General features: G+C 57.4%; 1 protein-coding gene and 1 pseudogene across 2 annotated transcripts; one reads left to right on the forward strand and one right to left on the reverse strand.

The window, feature by feature from the left end:
- Window positions 1–2450: 2450 nt before the first annotated feature.
- Window positions 2451–4447, reverse strand: LOC307052393 (proline-rich protein 22-like; annotated as a pseudogene). Its single transcript has 3 exons — window positions 4086–4447; window positions 3932–3994; window positions 2451–3493 (listed from the first exon to the last, which is right to left on the reverse strand). The product of its transcript is annotated as a proline-rich protein 22-like (transcript).
- Window positions 4448–6319: 1872 nt separating this feature from the next.
- LOC307051113 (cation channel sperm-associated auxiliary subunit delta-like) lies at window positions 6320–22380 on the forward strand (the record flags this gene model as incomplete). Its single annotated transcript, XM_079701463.1, is given in 13 exon segments — window positions 6320–6415; window positions 7219–7308; window positions 8048–8106; window positions 9165–9243; window positions 9703–9755; window positions 12501–12575; window positions 13938–14066; window positions 15329–15406; window positions 15408–15510; window positions 18166–18323; window positions 19623–19834; window positions 21744–21863; window positions 22208–22380. Coding segments are annotated over 13 exon segments (1425 nt in total).
- Between the last annotated feature and the right edge of the window lie 58 nt (window positions 22381–22438).

Raw genomic sequence — 22438 nt, forward strand, 5'->3', positions numbered from 1 at the left:
TGTTGATAAGCCCTGACATATACGCAGACCAACATGCTTACGTGTGTTTCCTGATGTCCATGAACAAAACTTGGAAGCATAGCACATATTTCACACGTACCTGTGTTATGCATACATATGTATACAGATGATGTGCACACATGCATGTGTATACGTATGTGCAGAGGTATGTATACATACATGTATATAACACGTAGGTACATAAGGCATACACATACACGCGTGTGTAGATATTGTGCATGTATGTGCCTGTGTGTATACATGTACATGCATATTGCCTATGTGTGGATGATGTGTACATACATCTACACGTGTATTCATATGTCTATAATACACGTTCACGTACGTGTGTAGGCATGTGTGGGTGATGTGTATGTCACACGCGAGCACTTGTATAACGTGAACACATGTGTGCGCATGTATGTATGCATAAGGTCATCACGCACGTGTGTAGATAACATGCATGCTCACACGTGTACATGCACGTATGCATGTGTACAGATGCATGCATCTGTACGTGTACACACCTGTGTATGCACATGTGAATACACATATAGGTGTGCATACAATGTACACATACGTGTATATGCATGTCTGATCAGTCTATCCATCCGTTCAGAGCTTCCCTCTCCCACACTTCATTCAAACCCCAGGTGGCACGGGACAGTTGTCTCATTCTAGTGAAAACTTTCTCAATGACTTTTCTGATCACTCTGAGGTTAAAAGAACACATCCAACGGTCATTTAAACTGCGCGACACAGGGAATTCCCTGGAGGTCCCGTGGTAGGACTCTGTGCTTTCACTGCTGGGGCCTGGGTTCAATCCCTGGTCGGGAAGTACGATCCCGCAAGTGGCTCAGCCAGAAAAAAAAAAAAAAATTGCCCAGTACGCTCTCCACCCAGTCGTTAAAAACCTCCACTCCCACACCCACTGCAGTGGGCAGTCACCACACCCCCACCTCCGGGGGCTGCCTGGTCCACCTTCCACGCCTCTCTGGAGGGGACGGGTTAGGCTGCCAGGTGATCCTCATTTCACAACCCTTGGCCCGCATTAATCTTAAAGAAAATCAAGCCCATCCTGTCACATCTGCCTCATTTGCCAGGGCCTTCCCTTCTTGGGGGCACTTCGTATTTGTCTCAAAAATACCCCTAACACGGCTGCAGGCACAGCAGGCTGAGAGGGAAGAGGGGGAAGGGAGCTCCTGGCTCCTCCAGGCCCGCATCCTGTTCACAACACAGACAGGCGGTGATCCCGGTACAGCCCAGACTGGCTGGCCACCTCTGTCTCCCTGAGCCCTGGAACCCGTAGGCTCGAGGCATGGTGCCAGCAGCCAAGACCCCCTGCCCACACGCAGCCACCTCCTGGATCCTAGTCAAGCGCCCTGGGTTCCCCAGCAGACACCAGCAGGGAAGGTCCCCGAGACCCAGCCCAGGGCCTGGGGCAGGAGGGCCCTTCCTCTGGCAGGGGAGGGGAGCTCCATCTCTCCTTACCTCCTTAGGTGTCACTGGGAAACCAACTCACCCCGTTCACAGTCGCCTGGAGTATTTCAGGGTAGGGTGTGGCCGGCGGCTGCCCCGGGCTCTCCAGAAGCAAAAGGCAGACGAGAGCCTGGCCCAGGGTACAGGGGGGAGGGAGCGCCGTGGACTGGAGAGGGAAGGAGCGGAGGCAGGAGGGAACAGGTGTGAGCACTGAAGCTCCAAAACCACTGCAAGCCCGCCCCGTGCCTGCCCCCTGGGAAGCAGAACCCAGGTGTGGCTGGGCCCGAGGCAGAGATGCAGGGGCCTGGCTGGATGCCCATCCTGGGACAGGCACACCCACCCTGGCCTCTGGCCCCCAGCTGGGCTGCAGGTGCACTCTGCATGCCCGTCTGGGTCACCTGTGTGCCAGGTGGACACCGTCTCCCACATGCCTGCCCTGCCCCCACTCTCAGACCTCCACCCAGCACTTGCCTCTGCACCCCAGGCCCCCCAGCTCTCCGCGTGAACACGAGCGGGGGCGTTCCCATTCACCATCGGGGACACCGGCCCCTCCACCTGGGCCGAGGCCGAGCCCAGCCCGCAGGCCTCTCCCCAGGCCCCACCCCGCTTGCTGCTGTGTCTCCAGGCAAGTTCCTGCCCATCTCTGGGCAGACCTGACTTTCCCCATCAAACATGGAGGTGAAATCCTTGCAGTGCACGAGTCCGGGCAGTGTCTCCCCACCTCCCAGCAGCACCCCCATCCCTGCCGGGTGACTTGGATTTTCTGGGGCTAGGAGACGAGGGATTGTCCCGAACCCCAAGTCTAGGGCTCCCCGACTCTACTCTGGAAGCCCGGCACCCGGAAGGCGCCGGGGTCCCGAGGGGCCTCGCCACATGGCCCTGGGCCCGCTGGACGACAGGGAGGGCGAGGAGACAGCCCACGGCCCCTGAATGCCACTGACCGGACACTGCGCAAACAGCTCAAATTCGCTTTAATGGGGGGCGGCTCCCAGGTCCTGCCTGGGCCCCAAGGGGCTGGCGCTGGTGGGGACCGCAGTCTGCTTGCCCTTGCTGCCCTGCCTCCCCTTCCTGGCAGTCGGGTTGCCGGCCTTCCTCTTGCCCGAGGGCTTGGCGGTGGGGGGCCCCCCCGGGCGGGGCGGCGGCTCCTAGTCCAGCACCATGAAGTTGTAAAAGTAGTCCATGTCGGACACGGTATCTAGGACCTCGGGCACGCTGTAGTCCGAGGACTGCAGCTCGTCGGGCAGGTGCAGCGAGCGGATGTCGCTGGACGAGTCGTCCTTGCCGCCCCCGCTGTCGGGCAGGGCGGGCCCAGGGGGCTTGCACGGGGCCCCAGCGGGCTCAGCGCCACCCGGCAGGCAGTCAAAGAGCTTCCTCGTGTCCTCGAGCATCACCTTCTTGGGCCTCGTGAAGGCCCTGGCCACCTCAGGGGTCCTGGCCTCGCCTGCCCCCAGCGGGACCGCCTTGGGCTTGGTGGGGCCCGGCGGGTACAGCGGGCCGGGCCCGGCGCCGGGGGGCGGCTCCTTGAAGGCGAAGGTCAAGGGCTCGCCGGGCCCATCCAGCCAGCTCAGGCGGCCCTTGAGAGGTCCATAGGCGCCAGGGGGCAGCGTGGCCTCGGCGGGCAGCGTGGTGAGCAGCAGGGGCAACTTGCTCTCCTTGGGGGGCAGCGGGGGCGCCAGGCCTTGCTTGATCAAGGTGGGGGGCAGCTCCGCGAAGGCCGGGGACCCTCTGTCCCCTACGAAGCCCAGGGCCTCGGCCCCGGGTCCCTTGGACTGGAAGCAGGGCATGCGGTACCAGGGCCCCAAGGGGGGCGGCTGGTAGTGGCGGAACAGTGGGGGCAGCGGGGGCGGCACCGGGGCCCTGAGGCAGTGCTGTGCCTCCGGGAAGTAGGTGCCTGGCGAGGCGGGGCCCCCAGCCGCCAGCTTGTACAGGGACGACTGGCCAAAGTCGGTGGTGGCCCACTCGATTCGGTAGACGCGGGGGTCAAAGAAGCAGCCGCAGGGCGCCATCTGGAAACCTGTGGCCAGGGAGGGCGGCCCTGAGAGGGGCAGTTCTGGGACCCGCCTGGGGTGGACGGGGTCCAAAGTGTGGGGCACGTCTGGGGCATGGAGAACACGGACCAATTTTGGGGTCCATTTGGGGAACAGGGACATAGGCTTTGCCTTTGGGGCCCTCTCTAGAGGTCAGGGGCCCCAGGCCTTGCTTTGGGGGCCCATCTGGGGGGCTGGGGACACCGGCCTGCCTTTGGGAGACCTGTTTGGGGAACAAGAAACATAGGCTTTGCCTTCAGGGCCCCATCTAGGGGATGAGGGACACAGACCTTGGTCCAGGGGTCTCTTTGGGGGACAGGGATTCGGGCCTTGCCTTCGGAGGAGGGAGCCATCTAGGGTCAAGGGTGGGAGCAAGATGCCCCTGCCCACTCCCCGGTCATCAAAGGTTGGTGGGAGGCCGGTACCTGCTGGAGGAGCTGGAAACACCTCTTTCTCCAGGTTTGGGGGGTGATAGACGTTGGAGGAACCTGTGGACAAAAACAGGCAGCTGGGTGGGGTCCTGAGGCTGGCGGGCAGAGCCCTGGTCCCTGCCCCGATGGGTGCCCCCCACCCTCGTACCCGCAGTGGGAAGAGGCTCTGTGCAGGCGGAAGCAGGCTGGCTGCCGGGCCCTTTGGTGGCGTCCAGGCTCCAGGGACTGAAGCCTTCTTGGGGAGCGGCGGGTGCGTAGAAGGGTTTGGGGTGCTGCATGGGGAGGCGGGGGCCTGGCCAGGCAGGCCAGGAGGGCAGCAGTTGGGAGCACAGGCAGCCCACTCAGAGAGGAGGCTCACTGTCCTGTGTAGTTCTGTTTCTACGGTTACTCCAGGCACAGGCTGTGGCCCGCCCACTGGTCAGGGTTCCGAGTAAGGGGCGGGGGAGGGGCACGGCAGGCAGGGGCAGATGGGAAACCAAGGCAGCCAGAGATGGGCGTCACAGAGAGCATGGTGGACACTGGGCCCGGTCTGCTGCCTTCCGCCTCCCACCTCTGCCAGCAATGCCTGCCTGACAGCTCCAAGGCCCCTTCCTTCAGGCAGCCCGCCCTGATCCACACCCACACAGGCCAAGGCCCCATCTCATGAGCTATGGTGGCTTGTTTGTGGTCAAGGCCTTTGGGCACCAGCAGTGGCCAGTATGGGGCTGGTGAATGAGTGAGGAAGGAGGGAGCTGCGGGGATGGGGATGGTGGGGGAAAGCTGGGGTGGGGTGGGGGGGTGGGGCAGCATGAGACAGCCTCAGGGTCACAAAAGGGCCTGGGTTTTAAAAGAATAAAATTTATTGCCTTCTCATTCCTTGGGGAGCCCGCTGGGCGCTCAGACACCCCCGCCCGCCCCTGCAGCTACTTGTAGGCGTTGGCCTTGTGCTTGGGCAGGAAGACGACATTGGGCGGCACCGGTCCCAGCAGCATCTCGCTGTGAGGAGGGCGGGAGCAGGGTCAGGCCTGGGGCGGGGTGGCCCCCGGCCCAGCTGGCCCCACACCCACTGGCTCCCTGGTGCACTATCTCCCAGGGCCTCGGCGGTTCCCGGGCACCTGATGCGGATCCAGTCGGCCGCCTTCTGGCTGGCCATGAGCGTCTCCAGGTAGTCGCGGCCCAGGTAGTAGGGCGGCCGCTCGTTGATCCTCTGCGGGAGCCGCTCCAGCAGGCCAACGGGCACGTACCTACAGACGGGGTGGGGGCGGCGGGGACGGGGTTGGGCCGGGCCTCCCCAAGACACCCCGCCCCGCCACCCCAATCCCACCTGCACAGGAAGGAGAGCCACTCAAGGAGGAAGCGGCGTGTCTTCTCCACGCCCTGCGTGTCCGAGCCCCAGCGCTCCAGGCCGTAGTGTGCGAAGTCCCGCAGGATGTCCAGGCGCTCAGACGACGAGATGTCCCAATGCCGCTGCTCCTTGATCTCCGTGAACAGCCACGGCTTGAGCAGGGCGCCGCTGCAGGCGGGCGGTGGTCAGCAGGCCGGTGGCGGAACCCCAGCCCCCAAACCCATGGTCCCCAACCTCCCGGCCATGCTCACACAACCTGCAAAGCCCAAGAGTTCCAAGCCACAACCCTGAGCCCACAGCTACAGAAAGTTCCAGTACCCTTCACCCCGGCCCCATAAGCAGCCACCTCTGACATCTCCCTGCCCGGGGAATAACAGAGCAGGGGGCGGGCTGGCGGGCTGGGGGGCACCGGCGTTGGGCACAAACTCAGACGCGCCCTCACCTTCCCCGAGCTGCAGGCTGGGCGCTCAGGGGTAGCCCTGGCTGGTTCTTTGTATCCCCGCCCCGGGCACACTTACCGGGCGATCATGATCCCAGCGACGCCAGTCTGCATGGCGCGGTTGGCGTCCTCGTACGACAAGATGTCCCCGTTTCCTGAAGGACAGAGACTGGGGCCTCAGGGAGCTGTGTGCAGGCGGGGATGCCGGGGCTTCGGGAGTTCTCCTCAGCCCAGCAGCATTCCCCATCGGGGCACGAGGGGGCCCAGGTGAGGAGTGGGCCCCGGTGCGTGGCCTCTGGTGGCAGGGGACCCACCGAAAAGGGGCATGGGGCTGGCTGCTGTCACGCACCGCTCGATGTAGTGCCAGTCGGCCAGCTTGGTGTAGCGCTGCTCCCGAGAGCGGCCCTGGAGCTGGAGGAGAGGCAGCCAGGTAGGGAGGGAGGGAGGGGCAGGGGGCGGAGAATCAGACAGAGACAGAGAGAGAGAAAGACCCAGAGAGCCCGGGAGAGACAGACTGAGAGAGACAGACAGACACACAGACAGACAGGTGGAGACAGAGATGGAGGGAGAGCCAAAGACCAGGAGGGAGGAGCAGGAAGGGAGGAATGGTTAGAAAGGGATGTGCCTCGGGGGTCCCAACACCCGCTGCGCCCCGAGTGAGTTGGAGTTGACGGCCCTCATGATACCCCGGCCCAACACATCACCAATCCCACTAGTAAGCATGCTTTATCTGTTTGACAAGTGTTTCTGATACCTGGCATCCCTAGCATCCCTGGCCTCACATCCTGTGCCCACAATTCCCAGGCTCTGGAAATTCCCTGGCATCCTCCCGGAAGACACACTCACTCAGGAAGCCCCCTAGAAACTCCTCTTCCTCCTCATCAGTGTCCACATGCCTGGCCGTGGCTGTCCATCTGCCAGCCCAGCCTCCTCTCCCACCACCTCTGTGCCGGCTCTCCACCCTTCTTCGGAGCTGCCCCAGAACCTTTCCAAAAATGCCTTTTCCTCCCTCTCAGCTCAGCCAGCGCCGGCTTCCCTCCTGGAAACCCACGTGTCCAAGCCTGGACTCTTGGGTGCAAACAATGAAGCTGAAAACGGGGGTGGGCGGGGTGGGCCAGTGTAAGGATTCAAGGGGATGTCTAGCCAGCTGGGACCAGGGCCCGCGAGGGGGCGCCAGGCTGGCTCTGGCTCTTGCCTTGTGCCCTCTCATCACCCCCCCTTCCCCCACCCCTGCAGGACGGGCCCCTCCGCACACCAGGGACAGTTCTGCGTCTTGCAGGCTGCAACCCCAGGCTGTCTGCACAACGGGACTCAGAGCCACAGTTAGGGGGTGTGGATGACACGGGGGGCCGTGGGGGGGCGAGTGCATTTGGGGACGGAGCCGGCAGCTGCGTTTGCAGAGCAAGCTGGGTCTTCAGTTTGAAGGGGGACCGGGGTCACCTGTGGGTGCGCCCCCAGCTGCTCCCCGCCGCGCCTGCTGGCGCCTTACAGAGCGTGCGTCTCCCATCCCGCCCCCAGGTGATGGTGAGCAACCCCCATTCCCTGGGGCTGCAGGCTGTCATCTACGAGGACGGCTACACCTACGAGGGGAACACCAAGCACACACTGGTGAGCTCGCCCCTCCCCCCCCTCCCCCTCCCCCCCCAAACCCGGATCAACGGGAGAGGGGCTCGGCCTTGACCGACTGGGCCAGCCAGGTCCAGCCGCCTCAGGGTGTCCCTCGTCGGACCTCCTTCCTGCTTCCCTTCCTTACACACACCCAGATAAGGTGCTGTGGAATGTTGAGGGGACACAGCCCCCGCCCCTCCCCCACCCCAGGCAGGCCGCAGTCCCCCAGAGAGTGAGGGCAGCAGGTGTCACACAGAAGGGTCAAGGAGGATGTGGCGGGGAGCCTGACCCACCCGGGGAGGGCGTGAGACCTGAGTTAGCTGGGTAAACCCAGGCATCAGGAGACAAGCCGGGGCCACCGGGAGGGTCTTGGCCAAATATGGGTCTGGGGGATCCATAGGGCAGAGCCAGGCCTCACAGTCACACCAGGGAGTTGGGACTTGACCCCAGACCACAACAGACTCTTTGGATCAGACCATGTCACATCACAGCTAAGTAGGAGGGGAAACTAAGTCACGCCCCACTGTGGGTCCCCGGGACAAAGGCAGGGAGCTTGGGGGTCATTCCCATGAGCTTCCAGAAGCCTTTCACGGGCTTAGAACCAGAGGCAGGCTGGATGGCTCCCGGGTTCCTCCTCCCAACACCCCCATCCTGCCCTCCGTCTCTCCTGAACCCTGATTGCGGGACCACCCTGGGCTGTTCCACTCTTGTAGTTGCATTTTCTCTTTTGCTTCTGCAGAACATTTCACTGAGGCAGCAGCAGCACTGGGGCAGGGCTGACCCCAACTTCACCTCCAGGTATGTCATCACCCGGATGGTAGTGCTGGGTGGCCCCAGGGTGTCCCCTTAGCAGGAGCCAAGGAATCAGGGCCGACATCCAGACTCCCCCCACTCCAAGGACAGTAAGGCGAGAACCATTAAACTCTTACAGAGAGACAAATACCATATGATATCACTTATTTGTGGAATCTAAACTGTGACACGAATGGACTTATTTATGAAATAGAAACAGACTCAGATATAGAGAACAGACTTGTGGTTGCAAAGGGGAAGGGGGAGGTGGGGGAGGGATGCGTTGGGAGTTTGGGGTTAGCAGGTGCAAACTATTATATATAGGAGAGGTAAACAACAAGGCCCTGCTGTATAGCACAAGAACTAGATTCAATATCCTGTGATAAACCATAATGGAAAAGAATCTGAAAAAGAATATACATACAGGGCTTCCCTGGTGGTGCAGTGGTTAAGAATACGCCTGCCAATGCAGGGGACACGGGTTCAAGCCCTGGTCTGGGAGGATCCCACATGCCGTGGAGCAACAAGGCCCGTGTGCCACAACTACTGAGCCTGCGCGTCAGGAGCCTGTACTCCGCAACAAGAGAGGCCGCGACAGTGAGAGGCCCGCGCACCGCGACGAAGAGTGGCCCCCGCTTGCCACAACTAGAGAAAGCCCTCGCACAGAAACGAAGACCCAACACAGCCAAAAATAAAAATAAATTTAAAAATTAAAAAATTTTAAAAAAAGAACAATGAGAAAACATTGTATGCAGCTAGGTGATAATAAAACGGGCTCAGATGCTCTTTTCAATAAGTAATTCTATATAAATTAACAAAACTGACTCAAGAAGAGGAAGAAACTAGAGGGAGGGTGGTGCCACCATGTGTGAGCAGATGTTCTTGGTCAATATTCTGGACAGACTGGATGAACAGATGAATGAATGAATGGAGAAATGGATGGATGGATGGATGGATGGATGGATGGATGGATGGGTGGATGGATGGGTGGATGGATAGATTAATGAATGAGTGGGTTGTCGATGCTTTTTACTGCAATAACACACACTCCCATTGCCTTGCAGCATAAAGAGACCCACAATATCAACCATCACTCTGGACATAGCCAACAAAGAAATTTCATGCTTGGACCTTAAGCCACTGGTACGACCAAAACTTTTGCTGTGCCATACTCTTTGTCCTTAGTGTTAAGACTGATGACAGCAGGCCTTGGCTGGCTTGTCCCCTAGCGGCTGGCTAAGCTCACACTCAGGATCTGGAAACGGAGGTGATTCTGCCCTGGTTGCCAAGGTCACTGCCCCTTCCCCATCGTCTTCCCCCAGGGTTGTGCCTCAGGACACACCAACCTCGGAGCAGGTGTACTAGCTGGGGGTTATCAGAAGGCGGGACCTTAGCGGTGCCCCACAGATCAGGCAGGCTCTTAGGACTTGACTCTGTGAGTCCCAGGCACCTGGACACCGCATTGCGACCCAGGCGCAGGGTTTCTGGTCCCGGCTGCGTCAAGTGCGCCCCCTCGTGGGCTTTCATGGTGCTCTCGCTGACCGGAGTCAGCGTCCACATCCCCGCCTTGGCTCTCCCCCCCACATTCCCCCGCCGCTGCAGACAGCCCTCATTTCAGTCGGTTGTGACCTGGAGAAGAAGATCGTCATTCAGAAGTGAGTATGTCGATATGGGGTGGGGAGGGGAGAAGTGAGGGGTGGCGAGGTGGGGAGTGGGGACTGGATGAGATGGTCACCATTGCTTCAGAACTGCTAAAGTCGGGTGACACTACTCTGTCTGCTTTTGCATACGTTTAACATTTCCATAACGAACAGCTCAATAATTAATCCTAACAGATTAAGTTAGAGTTTACAGTGGGTGGCTGCCCTCTCCCACCCCCCCCCACCGACTTGGTGAAATTTACATGTTCTCCCTGCTCCCTCATCCTTTGCTCATTCCCTTTCTCCCTTTTAGTCCCTGAGTTCCTCATTTTGATGAAAATTGCTCAGAGAGGGCTTCCCTGGTGGTGCAGTGGTTAGGAATCCGCCTGCCAATGCAGGGGACACAGGTTCAAGCCCTGGTCCGGGAAGATCCCACATGCCGCGGAGCAACTCAGCCCATGCGCCATAACTACTGAGCCTGCGCTCTAGAGCCTGCAAGCCACAATTACGGAGCCCGCCTGCCACAACTACTGAGCCCACGCGCCTCGAACCTGTGCCCCGCAACAAGAGAAGCCACCGCACTGAGAAGCCCACGCACCACAAGGAAGAGCAGCCCCCACTCGCCGCAAATAGAGAAAGCCCGTGCACAGCAACGAAGATCCAATGCAGCCAAAAATAAATAAATGAAATAAATAAATTTATAAAACTGCTCAGAATTTTGGGTTTAATCGCCTGCTGAAAATCTGAGGAACTTTGCCTCCAGGATCCATAGTTACTGCAGAGAACGCAGCCATGAGAGACCAAGAAAAAGAAAGGAAGAACCCCTGAAGACTGGCCAAACTGCCCTACGTTTTCCCCTTCGGGCGGTGGGGTGCCAGCAAATGAGCGACAGCCAGTTCTGGGGGAGGCCCAGATTTGTAGCATTTGCCAATTCCCGTGGTGTAAATGCTCCCATGGAGCCTACAGATCACTACCAAAGTGAGTCTCTACTGGCTCATGAAACTCCTGAGGATATAACAGCTGTCTCTCGGAGCTAGTAAGAGCCAGCCTCAGCGCTCCACTGCATGGGGCAATAATAAAGTCAAGTGACGGTTTTAACAGATTTTCCCCCCAAAAGGGAAACGCTTTATTGAGTCAATAAATGATGTTAGCAGTATTTAGAACATATGTGCAGGAAAGTCTTTAAAACAATCTTTTCAAAGCTGCTGCCATGGGCTTCCCTGGTGGCGCAGTGGTTGAGAGTCCGCCTGCCGATGCAGGGGACACAGGTTCATGCCCCGGTCCGGGAAGATCCCACATGCCGTGGAGCGCCTGGGCGCGTGAGCCATGGCCGCTGAGCCTGTGAGTCCGGAGCCTGTGCTCCACAACGGGAGAGGCCACAGCAGTGAGAGGCCTGCGTAACGCAAAGAAAAAAAAAAAAAAAGCTGCTGCCATAAAGAGAGTGGGAAAGGTATTTGCCACACGTGTAACTAAAAAGGGACTTGTATCCAGAATTTATAAAGAATTCCTACGAATCAGAAAAAAAAAAGTATAGAAAAAAATGGGCAAAAGGCTTGAGCAGGCACTCCCAAAAAAGGGGGGGAAAAGGCTGATAAACACAAAAAGGTGTTGAAAAAGTGGTCCATTTCATAGGAAAATGAAAATGAACGCTACGATAGAGACCGATACTCGGCACGAGCATGGCAGAATTGACAAAGCCTGCAAAGTAGTACTATAAGGATGGGAACCCCTCTGGCAGCCTCAGGAACCCCCAGACATTGCCGGTGGGCGTGTACCTTTCTCGGCTGCTTTGGAAAGCACTTCTTTCCACCAGCAATTCCACTCATGCACATCTGCACTGATCTAGGTTCCAGAATGTTCTCAGCAGCATTACTCTGAATAGCTCCAAGCTGGAAGCAGGCCAACTGAAATGTCCATCGACAGAAGGATGGGTAAACCAAGTGCAGGGTTTTGGTACAACAGAATGTCACAGCAGCGAAAACGAACGGGGCAGAATTGCCTGGATGGATCGTACAAACGTGGGCATGGAATCAAGAGAATACACAGCATGATTCTAGTCTTAAAAAAAAAAAAAATCCAAAATCAGGGGAACTCCCTGGCAGTCCAGTGGTTAGGACTCTGCACTGCCACTGCAAGGGGCACAGGTTCCATCCCTGGTTGGGGAACTAAGATCCCACAAGCTGGGTGGCACAGAAAAAAAAAATCCAAAATCAGGCAAAAATAAACTACAGTCAGCCCTTGTATCTGCAGGTTCTGCATCCCCGGATTCAACAAGCCAAGGGTGGATCGTGTTTAAGTTCGTGGCTGGTTGAATCTGTGGCTGTGGACCCCGAGGATACAGAGGCCCCACTATGGGACTTGAGCATCCTCGGATTTTGTTATCTACGGCAGATCCTGGACCAATCCCCTGCAGATACCAAGGGAGGACTGCATGTTGCTTAAGAATACATGCACAGATGGTAACAGTACAAAGAAAAACAGGGAAAGGATTGTCTCAAAAGTCAGGACACCCAGCTCCCACATCTCCATGTGTAACGTCATTCTCCAATACAAGGAATTAGGGCTCCTTGGCGAAATGGCTGATTCTAGGCCAGGCAGGGAAGATTTAAGATGAGCCTGGAGCATCTTGGAGAACCAGAAAGTAAGAAAGGGCTCAAAATTCAACCAATGGGGAGATAACATATGTCAAAGGGAACAATTCACAATTCTTTGGTCCCGCATGGGTTCGGGCAGCTTCTCACTATCTTTTGTTGCTCGCAGTGAAATCTCAGCCTGTTACAATGGCGTCCTCGACCCCGTGGCCCTTCAGGACAACTATAGCTACGTCATTGAGAGGTGAACCCCCACACACACACATGACCATTAGGTATGCATGAGCCAAAGGCGAATCAAGAATCATTATTTAAATTTTTATTTATGTATTTGGCCGCACCGCGCCAGCATGAGGAATCTTAGTTCCCCCACCAGGGATTGAAACCCCCTGCAGTGGAAGCTCAGAGTCTTAACCACTGGACCTCCAGGGAAGTCCCAAGAATCATTTTTAAACCGTAATGGAAAAGAAAACAATTTTTTTTTTTGAAGAAAGGAAAAAAAGGATCATTTTAAAATTGATACCGTGCCAATTGATATCCAGCCCACAAGGAATCCGAGGGAGCGAGCAGACAGGTAGGGAAGGTGGCTGGGCCTTCGGGGAATCAGTGTGATGTGGCAGGGCCCCTGGCCCAGGTCTGCCCAGGCTCTGCCACCTTCTGGGCCAGCCTTCAGACCCCTCCCCAGCCTGCCACCAGCTCCTGGAGCCAGGTCCCCTCTTCATCCCAGCTAGCGGAGTTGGCCAGACACTGTCCAGCCAAGGCAGGAGGGGGTGGCCGGCCAAGGTGACCCCCTCTGCAGGGCGGCACAGAGAGCCCCTCCCACACTGGTGCACACCACCAACCCCCTGGCATGGGAAGACACTCGTGGGTCTCCTACGACGTGACCCTCCCCCCTCCAACACAAGCCAAGAGTCCGTCCCCCATCCAGACCCACGGCCGAGACGGAAACCGGTGCTGCTGGACTTGCCAACCAGTGAGGCTGCAGCCAGAGCGCCTGGGGGCATGAGAGTGTGTGAGTCAGGGTCTCCAGAGAGAGAGAAGCCACAGGATGTATGTGTGAGACACAGAGACACAGAGGCACAGAGGCACAGAGAGACAGAGACAGAGTGACAGAGACAGAGATTTATTTTAAGGACTTGGTTCCCGGACTGTAGAGGTCTGGTGAGTGCACAGTCTGATGGGGGAGGCTGGGGGCTGGCAGCTCAGGGAAGAGTTGCAGTTCTAGTTCAAGGCCATCTGCAGGCCGACTTCTTTCTTGCTGGGGGAGGCCCATGTTTGTTCTACTCAGGCCTCCAGCTGCACCCACATTAGGGAGAGCACTGCTTTACTGATTTCAATATTAACCTCTGCCCCAAAGAAGAGCCTCACAGAAACACCCAGAATCTCATCTGAACACAGTCGAGGTGCTGGGGCCCAGCTAAGTGGACCCGGAATGTCAACCACCGCAGGGGTCCCAAGGTCATTTCGACCATGACTCTGACTCCCCCGCTCAGACACGCCTCCATGATCGTGACCCCATGTGCAGGGAAGAAGCGGAGCTGTGGGTGGGGGGACGTCCGGGCGCCTGGTGGGAGCTCGCCCGTGTCTGTGTCCTGCTCTCCCACACGGAAGCCTACGACCCCAACTTCCGGGGTCAGAAGGCCACGGAGGACCTGGAGGTGCCTAACCACTACGAGAAGCTGGGCTGCCCCATTCTCGTCTACTACGACACCCCATGGAAGCCGGTGGTGGAGCTGTGAGGACCCACCCCCCAGTCCCCCTCCCCGCCAGCCCCCCGCCGCCCTCACCATCATCACAGGCCCCCAGAGCCCTCTCCACCCCTTTGCTCTGGCCGCATCCTCTCCCTGCCTTTTCCCTCCGTAGCTCTCAGCTCACACGTCCCCTCCCCTTCCCCGTCTTAGCTCGGCGGCCTTAACAAAACACCACAGACTCGGGGGCTTAAACAGCAGACACTGACCTTCTCACAGTCCTAGAGGCCGGAAGTCCAAGTTCAAGGTGTGGGCAGGCTGCTTCCCCCAGGCCTCTCTCCTTGGCCGCAGAGGCTGCCACTTCCCGTGGCATCAGGGCCCACCCTTATCACCTCACTCAACTTTGATTGCCTCGTTGAAGGCCCCACCTCCAAATCCAGTCGCACTGGGTGTTAGGGCTTCACATAGGAATTTGGGGGACACATTTCAGGCCATGCCACTGGCTCTGCCCCCTTCGGTGGATTCTGTCTTCCTTCATTCCGTCCCCATCCCCACGCCGCCCCCGCACACCACTGCACTAAATAGCTGTTGACGGACTGAACGGTGGCAGAAACCACTCACACGTGGCAACACTTAGGTTCATTAGAACGTCACGTGTTAGCTCCTCGTGGCCTCAGTCGCACACCCAGGTGAGACTGTGGGCTGGGCACGCCCCGAACTCAGAGCTGCCACGTGGTGGGGTGCCTGCCGGCCTGGGGTGAGGACCAAGGGAAGGGTCCCATCAGAGGAGGGGTGTAAGCCCCAACCTGGCAGGAGACAAACGTGCATCCAAAAATAAGTTTTGTTTTTCTTTTTTCTGGCCCCCGCGTCTTGTGGGGAACTTAGTTCCCCGTCCAGGGATGGAAGCCGGGTACGCGGCAGTGGAAGCCCGGACCCCTAACCACTGGACCACCAGGGAATTCCCCCCCAAATAAGGATTTAGAACAACCTTAATTCACCGCCCTAAATGTATACCTCTGGAATGTTTGCAGGTGTCAAAAAATAAGCAACCCCCAGTCCCTGACCCCGACCTCGTCAGCGTCCTGTCCAAATAAGCAACCCCGACCCCGTCAGCGTCCTGTCCCCACCTGCCACTGCATATCCGCGTTGTCTGTCCCAGAAGTGTCAGCCTGGTGGGGGGAGAGGGTGGCCCTGCCCTGCTCTGCCACCTCCCACCACCCCCAGATGGTCTCAGAACACGTCAGGGCCCCCAGCCTCCCCCCCCAACGACGGCCCCCCAGCAGCCTTGCCTGTGTATGGTGTGTCCCAGGTGGAGGGAAGGAAAGTTCCAGGAGGTGGTCGAGGCCGAGTACGTCCTGCTGGAGGTGAACGGGCTGTTCACGTACACACGCCCTGACGGCCGACATGGCCCTCTGCAGTTCCCAGCCGCAGAACTGGACCACCATCGCCAAGACGGCCGGCGACAAAGGGCCCTTCGCCTGGGACCGAGAGGTAGGGCCTGCGTTCTGATTATTCCCAAAACAGGTCGCAGAAGGCGACGACTGGTCAGGCCCACTGTGTGTTGGGGGCCGACTCAGTCTGTTCAGGCTGCTGTAAAGATCACCATGGACCCTGCGGCTTGTAACAACAGCATTGGTTTCTCACGGTTCTGGAGGCTGAGTCCAAGATCAAGGCGCCAGCAGATTTGGTGTCTGGCTCCTGGGTGGTGCCTTCTGTGTCCTCACATGGCAGAAGGAGGAGGGAGCACTCCTGGGTCCCTTTATAAGGGCGCCAATCTCCTTCAGGAGGGCTCCACCCCCAGGACCTAATCAGCTCCCAAAGGCCCCGCCTCCTAATACATCACCTTCTGGGGTAGGTTTCAACATATGAATGGGGGGGGGCGTGGCAGACATTCAGTCTCTAGATGGGGCGGCAGGGGATGGAAATGTAAGATGCACAAACTCTTTGGGAATCTCTCCCAAGGGAATCGGAGACGATCGGAGGTGTAGGGACGAAGGCGCTCATGGAGCAGACTGCTGATGATGTGCAAACTTCTGGAACCATCCAAATGCCCGTCATTTAAGGGGCTTGATTATATTTACGGTCTGTTCTGCTCAAGGTGAAATTCACATAACCGATAATGAACGATTTTAACGCGTGCAACTCCTACAACTCGGGTATGCGTTTTGTGCATTCGCAATATTACCCAAACACCACCACCCTGACCGTTTCTTTAAAAAGAACAAGCCACACACGGAGCTTTGCTTATTTATTATTTTCTGACTGTGCCGGTGTTTGTATTTGCATTCTTTTTGTTAGCCCTCTCGTTCAAAGTGGCATGCATGCATTTAAGAGATTGTCCCATTACTTTTTTTTCCCATCAGCCCTGGTGGCCGATTTTGTAGAACCCTGAGGGCTTTTCTATCAAGACAGAGCCACAGTGCCTGCATGTCCAGCACAGTCATTGGATGGGCTGGCTGTTAAACAGCCACTGAACTGCTAAAACACTAAAAACCATGAGGTGGAGCTAGCTGTGGCAAATAAATGGTCTTTAGGCAAAGCAGCTGTCTCCATTTTATTTCACATAGTTTATATGCAGTCCAGCTTTTCTTCTTTTACTCCCAAAGGATTTTTTTTTTTTTTTTTTTTTTTTTTGCGCTATGGACCCAGCTGCTCTGCAGCATGTGGGATCTTCCCGGACCGGGGCACGAACCCATGTCCCCTGCACTGGCAGGCGGACTCTCAACCACTGCACCACCAGGGAAGGCCCCTTCTCTGCATTTTTAAGAGCTCTTTATAGACCCATGAGATTAAGCTTTTATTTGCGATGTAATTTGCTAATAGTTCCCCCAGTTTGCCTCTTTTGTCTTTCGGTTTTTGCTTACTTTGCCATGCAAAATGAGTTCCTTCTATTCTCTTTCTTTATTTTTGGCTGCACCACGGTGCATGCGGGATCTTAGTTCCCCGACCAGGAATCAGCCCCATGCCCCCTGCAGTGGAAGCGTGGATTCTTAACCACTGGACCGCCAGGGAAGTCCCGAGTTCCTTATTTCTCATAACGTTGGACTCACTGCTATTTTTACACTTTTGCTTTGGGAATGTCCATCTCTTCTCTTGTTTACAAGCCTAGCCCCATCCTCCCTTCTGGGTCCACAGGCAAATAGTGCAGAAGATCAGGGTGTAGGCGAGACCCTTAGTATGTGTTTAGCTCAGGGAGCCAGCGTGATGCACCGGTGAAGGGCAAACAGTTGAGTTCAAGGGCATATCCCCCTTTATGTGACACCCCGGGATCTGAAGGCAGGGTGGAGAAGCCACAGCTGCCACCTGGGCACCCACGACTGCTTCCCGAGAAGCCCTGGTGGCTCTGTCTCACTTCCACCGTCAGGTTCCCCAGGTGTGTTAGTCAGCTAGGGCTGTGTAACAAAAGGACCACAAACCAGATGGGTTAAACACCAGAAATTTATCCTCTCCCAGTTCTGGAGGCCAAAAGTCCCAGATCGAGGTGTCGGTAGGGCTGGTTCCTTCTGAGTCCATGAGGGAGAATCTGTCCCAGGCCTCTGGCCTGGTTTCTGGTGATTTGCTGGCCATCTTTGCATTCCTTGGCTTGTAGATGCATCGCCCCAATCGCTTGCTTCATCTTCCCATGGTCTTGTCCCTGTGCGTGTCGTCTCTGGGTCTAAATTTCCCCTTATTCTAAGGACACCAGCCATACTGGATCAGGCCCACTCTAGTGACCTCATGTTCACTTGATTCCCTGTAAAGACCCCATCTCCAAATAAGGTCACCACCTGAGGTCCTGGGGGTTAGGACTCTGACATATGACTTGTGGGAGGGACTCAACTCAGCCCATAACACCAAGAGCACATGCCATCAGCAGCATGTGATTCATACCAAGACTCACAGTTGCAAGGGACCCTGGTGAGCAGAGCTGTTATGCCTGCAGCCCCCAAAGCTGGGGCAGGCACAGGAGAAGGAAGGTGGGAAGAAGGCTCCACAGTCACCAATCGGCTGGCCTGCCCAGCGGGCACTTGGTCCTGGACTCACACCCCTGGGTGCTGGTGGGTGGTGGCACCGGTGGGGCCGTGTGTGCGGCGGTAGCGCCTGTGGGCTGGCACGGTCCTTCCCGGCCCCCGGGGCCAGCAGGCACGTCTCTGTCCTCCTCCCCAGAATTATGTGAGCTGCCACGACCCTAACAACAATGCACCCTTGAGATGGCCCAAAGTCCCGTATCAGATCTTGGGAGGCCCGACAGAGAACAAGGTCGTTTTCGACCAAAGAAACGGCATCTACATCTTCTTCATTTCCATCGTGGATCCATACTACAGGTGAGTCACCCTGTACCAGGGGCCTCTGGGGGAAGAGCTGGCTCTCTGGGGGCAGGTTGCACACATGAGGGGGACCCACTTTTCTCCCTCCTCTAGGATGACATTTGTTCACTTCCTAAATAAATCCTCATTCAAAGGCCATGCTGGGTGCGGGGGAACAGCAATGACCAGCAGCCCTGTCCCCGCCCTCAGGGACCAGAGTCACCCTCATGCCATGTCTAACGGGTGGGGTGCAGGGGCCGGTGTAGACTGGCTCCCAAACACGGATCATTAGATATCCAGGGATTTTGCAAGCCGGTTGGCTTCCCGCTGGCAGCCGGAGTACTGACACCACGGAAAGGAAACTGACACTCATTACAGGCCAGCCCAACCCTGCCCCAGGAGCTGGCTGTTAATACTCGCCACCCACTGTGCTGGTTCAGATCATTAACGTCTCCCACTGGGAGGGGGAACATGGGCGGCATTATTCCCTGCTCCCCCATCACCTATCCCTTCCACACGGACACAAAGTCCACCCCCAAAAGCGCGGGGAGACCCTGCCTTCCCTAAAGGCCCCAGACCCTGGACCAGCTCTGGGATGCCACTGGCAGAAGGCACCAGGGTGGGGATGCCCAGGGGAGAGAGGCGTCTGCCTGCAAGGCTCATCCCCTGCCCTCCCTGCACCTTGCCTCCAGCAGAGCCCCCAGCGACTTCCCCCCCTTACCTGGGTGTCCTTCCCTCCATCCTGCCATCCCTACCTGCTCGCAGCCACCTGAGGGACGCTTGTGGCCCCGCTCAAGCCCCCCACTCCGCGTCCACTGTGATGAGAGCTTTGTTGGTCTCTTCTGCCCGCCCCCCACACTGAGCCTGGGCATGGAGGCGGGGGGGAATCCCTTGTCTCCAGAGCAGGGGACCACAGGGGTCCTGGGGAAAAATACGATCTCTGCGAAAATATGTAAGATGTTACGGAAAAACCCAAACGAACTTTTTGGCCAACACGATACAGAGACGACCACAGATTTATAGAGGATAGAAGTTAAGTGGATATAAATGGAACTCAGTGCCCGGCGTCAATGCTCCAGGCCCAGCTCTTGTCCCCGTGAGTTTTAAAACGTTTGCCGGGGGAATTCCCTGGCGGTCCAGTGGTTAGGCTCTGCGCTTTCACTGCCGAGGACCTGGGTTCGATCCTCGGTCGGGGAACTAAGATACTGCAAGCTGAGCAGCGTGGCCAAAAAATAAAAAAAAACCCAGTTTGCTGGGGTGAAGGGTGAGGCCCCCAAAGGCGGTGCCCCACGGCCTCTCCCTGCCCGCCCCTCGCAGCTACTGTCACCTGGAGACCACCTTCAGCGTCTACGTCTACGGGGCCTTCCCACTGCCCATCTTCCCGCCTGAGATCACCATCGTCCTGCTCACGGGGGCCACCCTGCTGTCTGTATGGCTGGCCTACATGATCCCCGAGCTGCTGCACACTGAGCAGGGCCTCAGGGTCAAGGGCTTCTGGGTCAGTCTGCGCAGGAGATGCAGGAAGTCTCGTGCGTGTGTCTGGGCCAGGTGCTGAGCACGCCCTGGGGTTGGAGGTGGGGTGGCAGGGAGGGGGCAGTGTTGTCTTGAAATAAAGCGTTTGGTAAGAGAGCCGGCAGCAGTGGGTGTCACTCATGTTTTGTGGGGTTTCTACACCCACCTGCCTCCCTCAACATTCTGGCACCACAGTCCCTTTGAACTACGGCACCTACGTGGGTTGTCAACAGTGAGAAGGTGGGCGGCCCAAGTCCCAGCGAACAGGAGCTTTTGGTGAAACGAGCCGGCACGGGCATGTGGTGAGATCATCAACCGGCAAGTCCCAGAGATGCATCGGACACTTGACGTGTTCTGTTAGAGAAACGTGAGACCCAAGGAAAAGGGCGGGGGCTGCAGAAGACGGGGACGGGGCGTGGGTCCACCTCTGTTGATAAGCCCTGACATATACGCAGACCAACATGCTTACGTGTGTTTCGTGATGTCCATGAACAAAACTTGGAAGCATAGCACATATTTCACACGTACCTGTGTTATGCATACATATGTATACAGATGATGTGCGCACATGCATGTGTATACGTATGTGCAGAGGTATGTATACATACATGTATATAACACGTAGGTACATAAGGCATACACATACACGCGTGTGTAGATATTGTGCATGTATGTGCCTGTGTGTATACATGTACATGCATATTGCCTATGTGTGGATGATGTGTACATACATCTACACGTGTATTCATATGTCTATAATACACGTTCACGTACGTGTGTAGGCATGTGTGGGTGATGTGTATGTCACACGCGAGCACTTGTATAATGTGAACACACGTGTGCGCATGTATATATGCATAAGCTCATCACGCACGTGTGTAGATAACATGCATGCTCACACGTGTACATGAACGTATGCATGTGTACAGATGCATGCATCTGTACGTGTACACACCTGTGTATGCACATGTGAATACACATATAGGTGTGCATACAATGTACACATACGTGTATATGCATGTCTGATCAGTCTATCCATCCGTTCAGAGCTTCCCTCTCCCACACTTCATTCAAACCCCAGGTGGCACGGGACAGTTGTCTCATTCTAGTGAAAACTTTCTCAATGACTTTTCTGATCACTCTGAGGTTAAAAGAACACATCCAACGGTCATTTAAACTGCGCGACACAGGGAATTCCCTGGAGGTCCCGTGGTAGGACTCTGTGCTTTCACTGCTGGGGCCTGGGTTCAATCCCTGGTCGGGAAGTACGATCCCGCAAGTGGCTCGGCCAGAAAAAAAAAAAAAATTGCCCAGTACGCTCTCCACCCAGTCGTTAAAAACCTCCACTCCCACACCCACTGCAGTGGGCAGTCACCACACCCCCACCTCCGGGGGCTGCCTGGTCCACCTTCCACGCCTCTCTGGAGGGGACGGGTTAGGCTGCCAGGTGATCCTCATTTCACAACCCTTGGCCCGCATTAATCTTAAAGAAAATCAAGCCCATCCTGTCACATCTGCCTCATTTGCCAGGGCCTTCCCTTCTTGGGGGCACTTCGTATTTGTCTCAAAAATACCCCTAACACGGCTGCAGGCACAGCAGGCTGAGAGGGAAGCGGGGGAAGGGAGCTCCTGGCTCCCCCAGGCCCGCATCCTGTTCACAACACAGACAGGCGGTGATCCCGGTACAGCCCAGACTGGCTGGCCACCTCTGTCTCCCTGAGCCCTGGAACCCGTAGGCTCGAGGCATGGTGCCAGCAGCCAAGACCCCCTGCCCACACGCAGCCACCTCCTGGATCCTAGTCAAGCGCCCTGGGTTCCCCAGCAGACACCAGCAGGGAAGGTCCCCGAGACCCAGCCCAGGGCCTGGGGCAGGAGGGCCCTTCCTCTGGCAGGGGAGGGGAGCTCCATCTCTCCTTACCTCCTTAGGTGTCACTGGGAAACCAACTCACCCCCTTCACAGTCGCCTGGAGTATTTCAGGGGAGGGTGTGGCCGGCGGCTGCCCCGGGCTCTCCAGAAGCAAAAGGCAGACGAGAGCCTGGCCCAGGGTACAGGGGGGAGGGAGCTCCGTGGACTGGAGAGGGAAGGAGCGGAGGCAGGAGGGAACAGGTGTGAGCACTGAAGCTCCAAAACCACTGCAAGCCCACCCCGTGCCTGCCCCCTGGGAAGCAGAACCCAGGTGTGGCTGGGCCCGAGGCAGAGATGCAGGGGCCTGGCTGGATGCCCATCCTGGGACAGGCACACCCACCCTGGCCTCTGGCCCCCAGCTGGGCTGCAGGTGCACTCTGCATGCCCGTCTGGGTCACCTGTGTGCCAGGTGGACACCGTCTCCCACATGCCTGCCCTGCCCCCACTCTCAGACCTCCACCCAGCACTTGCCTCTGCACCCCAGGCCCCCCAGCTCTCCGCGTGAACACGAGCGGGGGCGTTCCCATTCACCATCGGGGACACCGGCCCCTCCACCTGGGCCGAGGCCGAGCCCAGCCCGCAGGCCTCTCCCCAGGCCCCACCCCGCTTGCTGCTGTGTCTCCAGGCAAGTTCCTGCCCATCTCTGGGCAGACCTGACTTTCCCCATCAAACATGGAGGTGAAATCCTTGCAGTGCACGAGTCCGGGCAGTGTCT

The sequence above is a fragment of the Hyperoodon ampullatus genome (genome assembly GCF_949752795.1).
Source record: "Hyperoodon ampullatus genome assembly, chromosome: 4".
Taxonomy (NCBI): Eukaryota; Metazoa; Chordata; class Mammalia; order Artiodactyla; family Ziphiidae; genus Hyperoodon; species Hyperoodon ampullatus.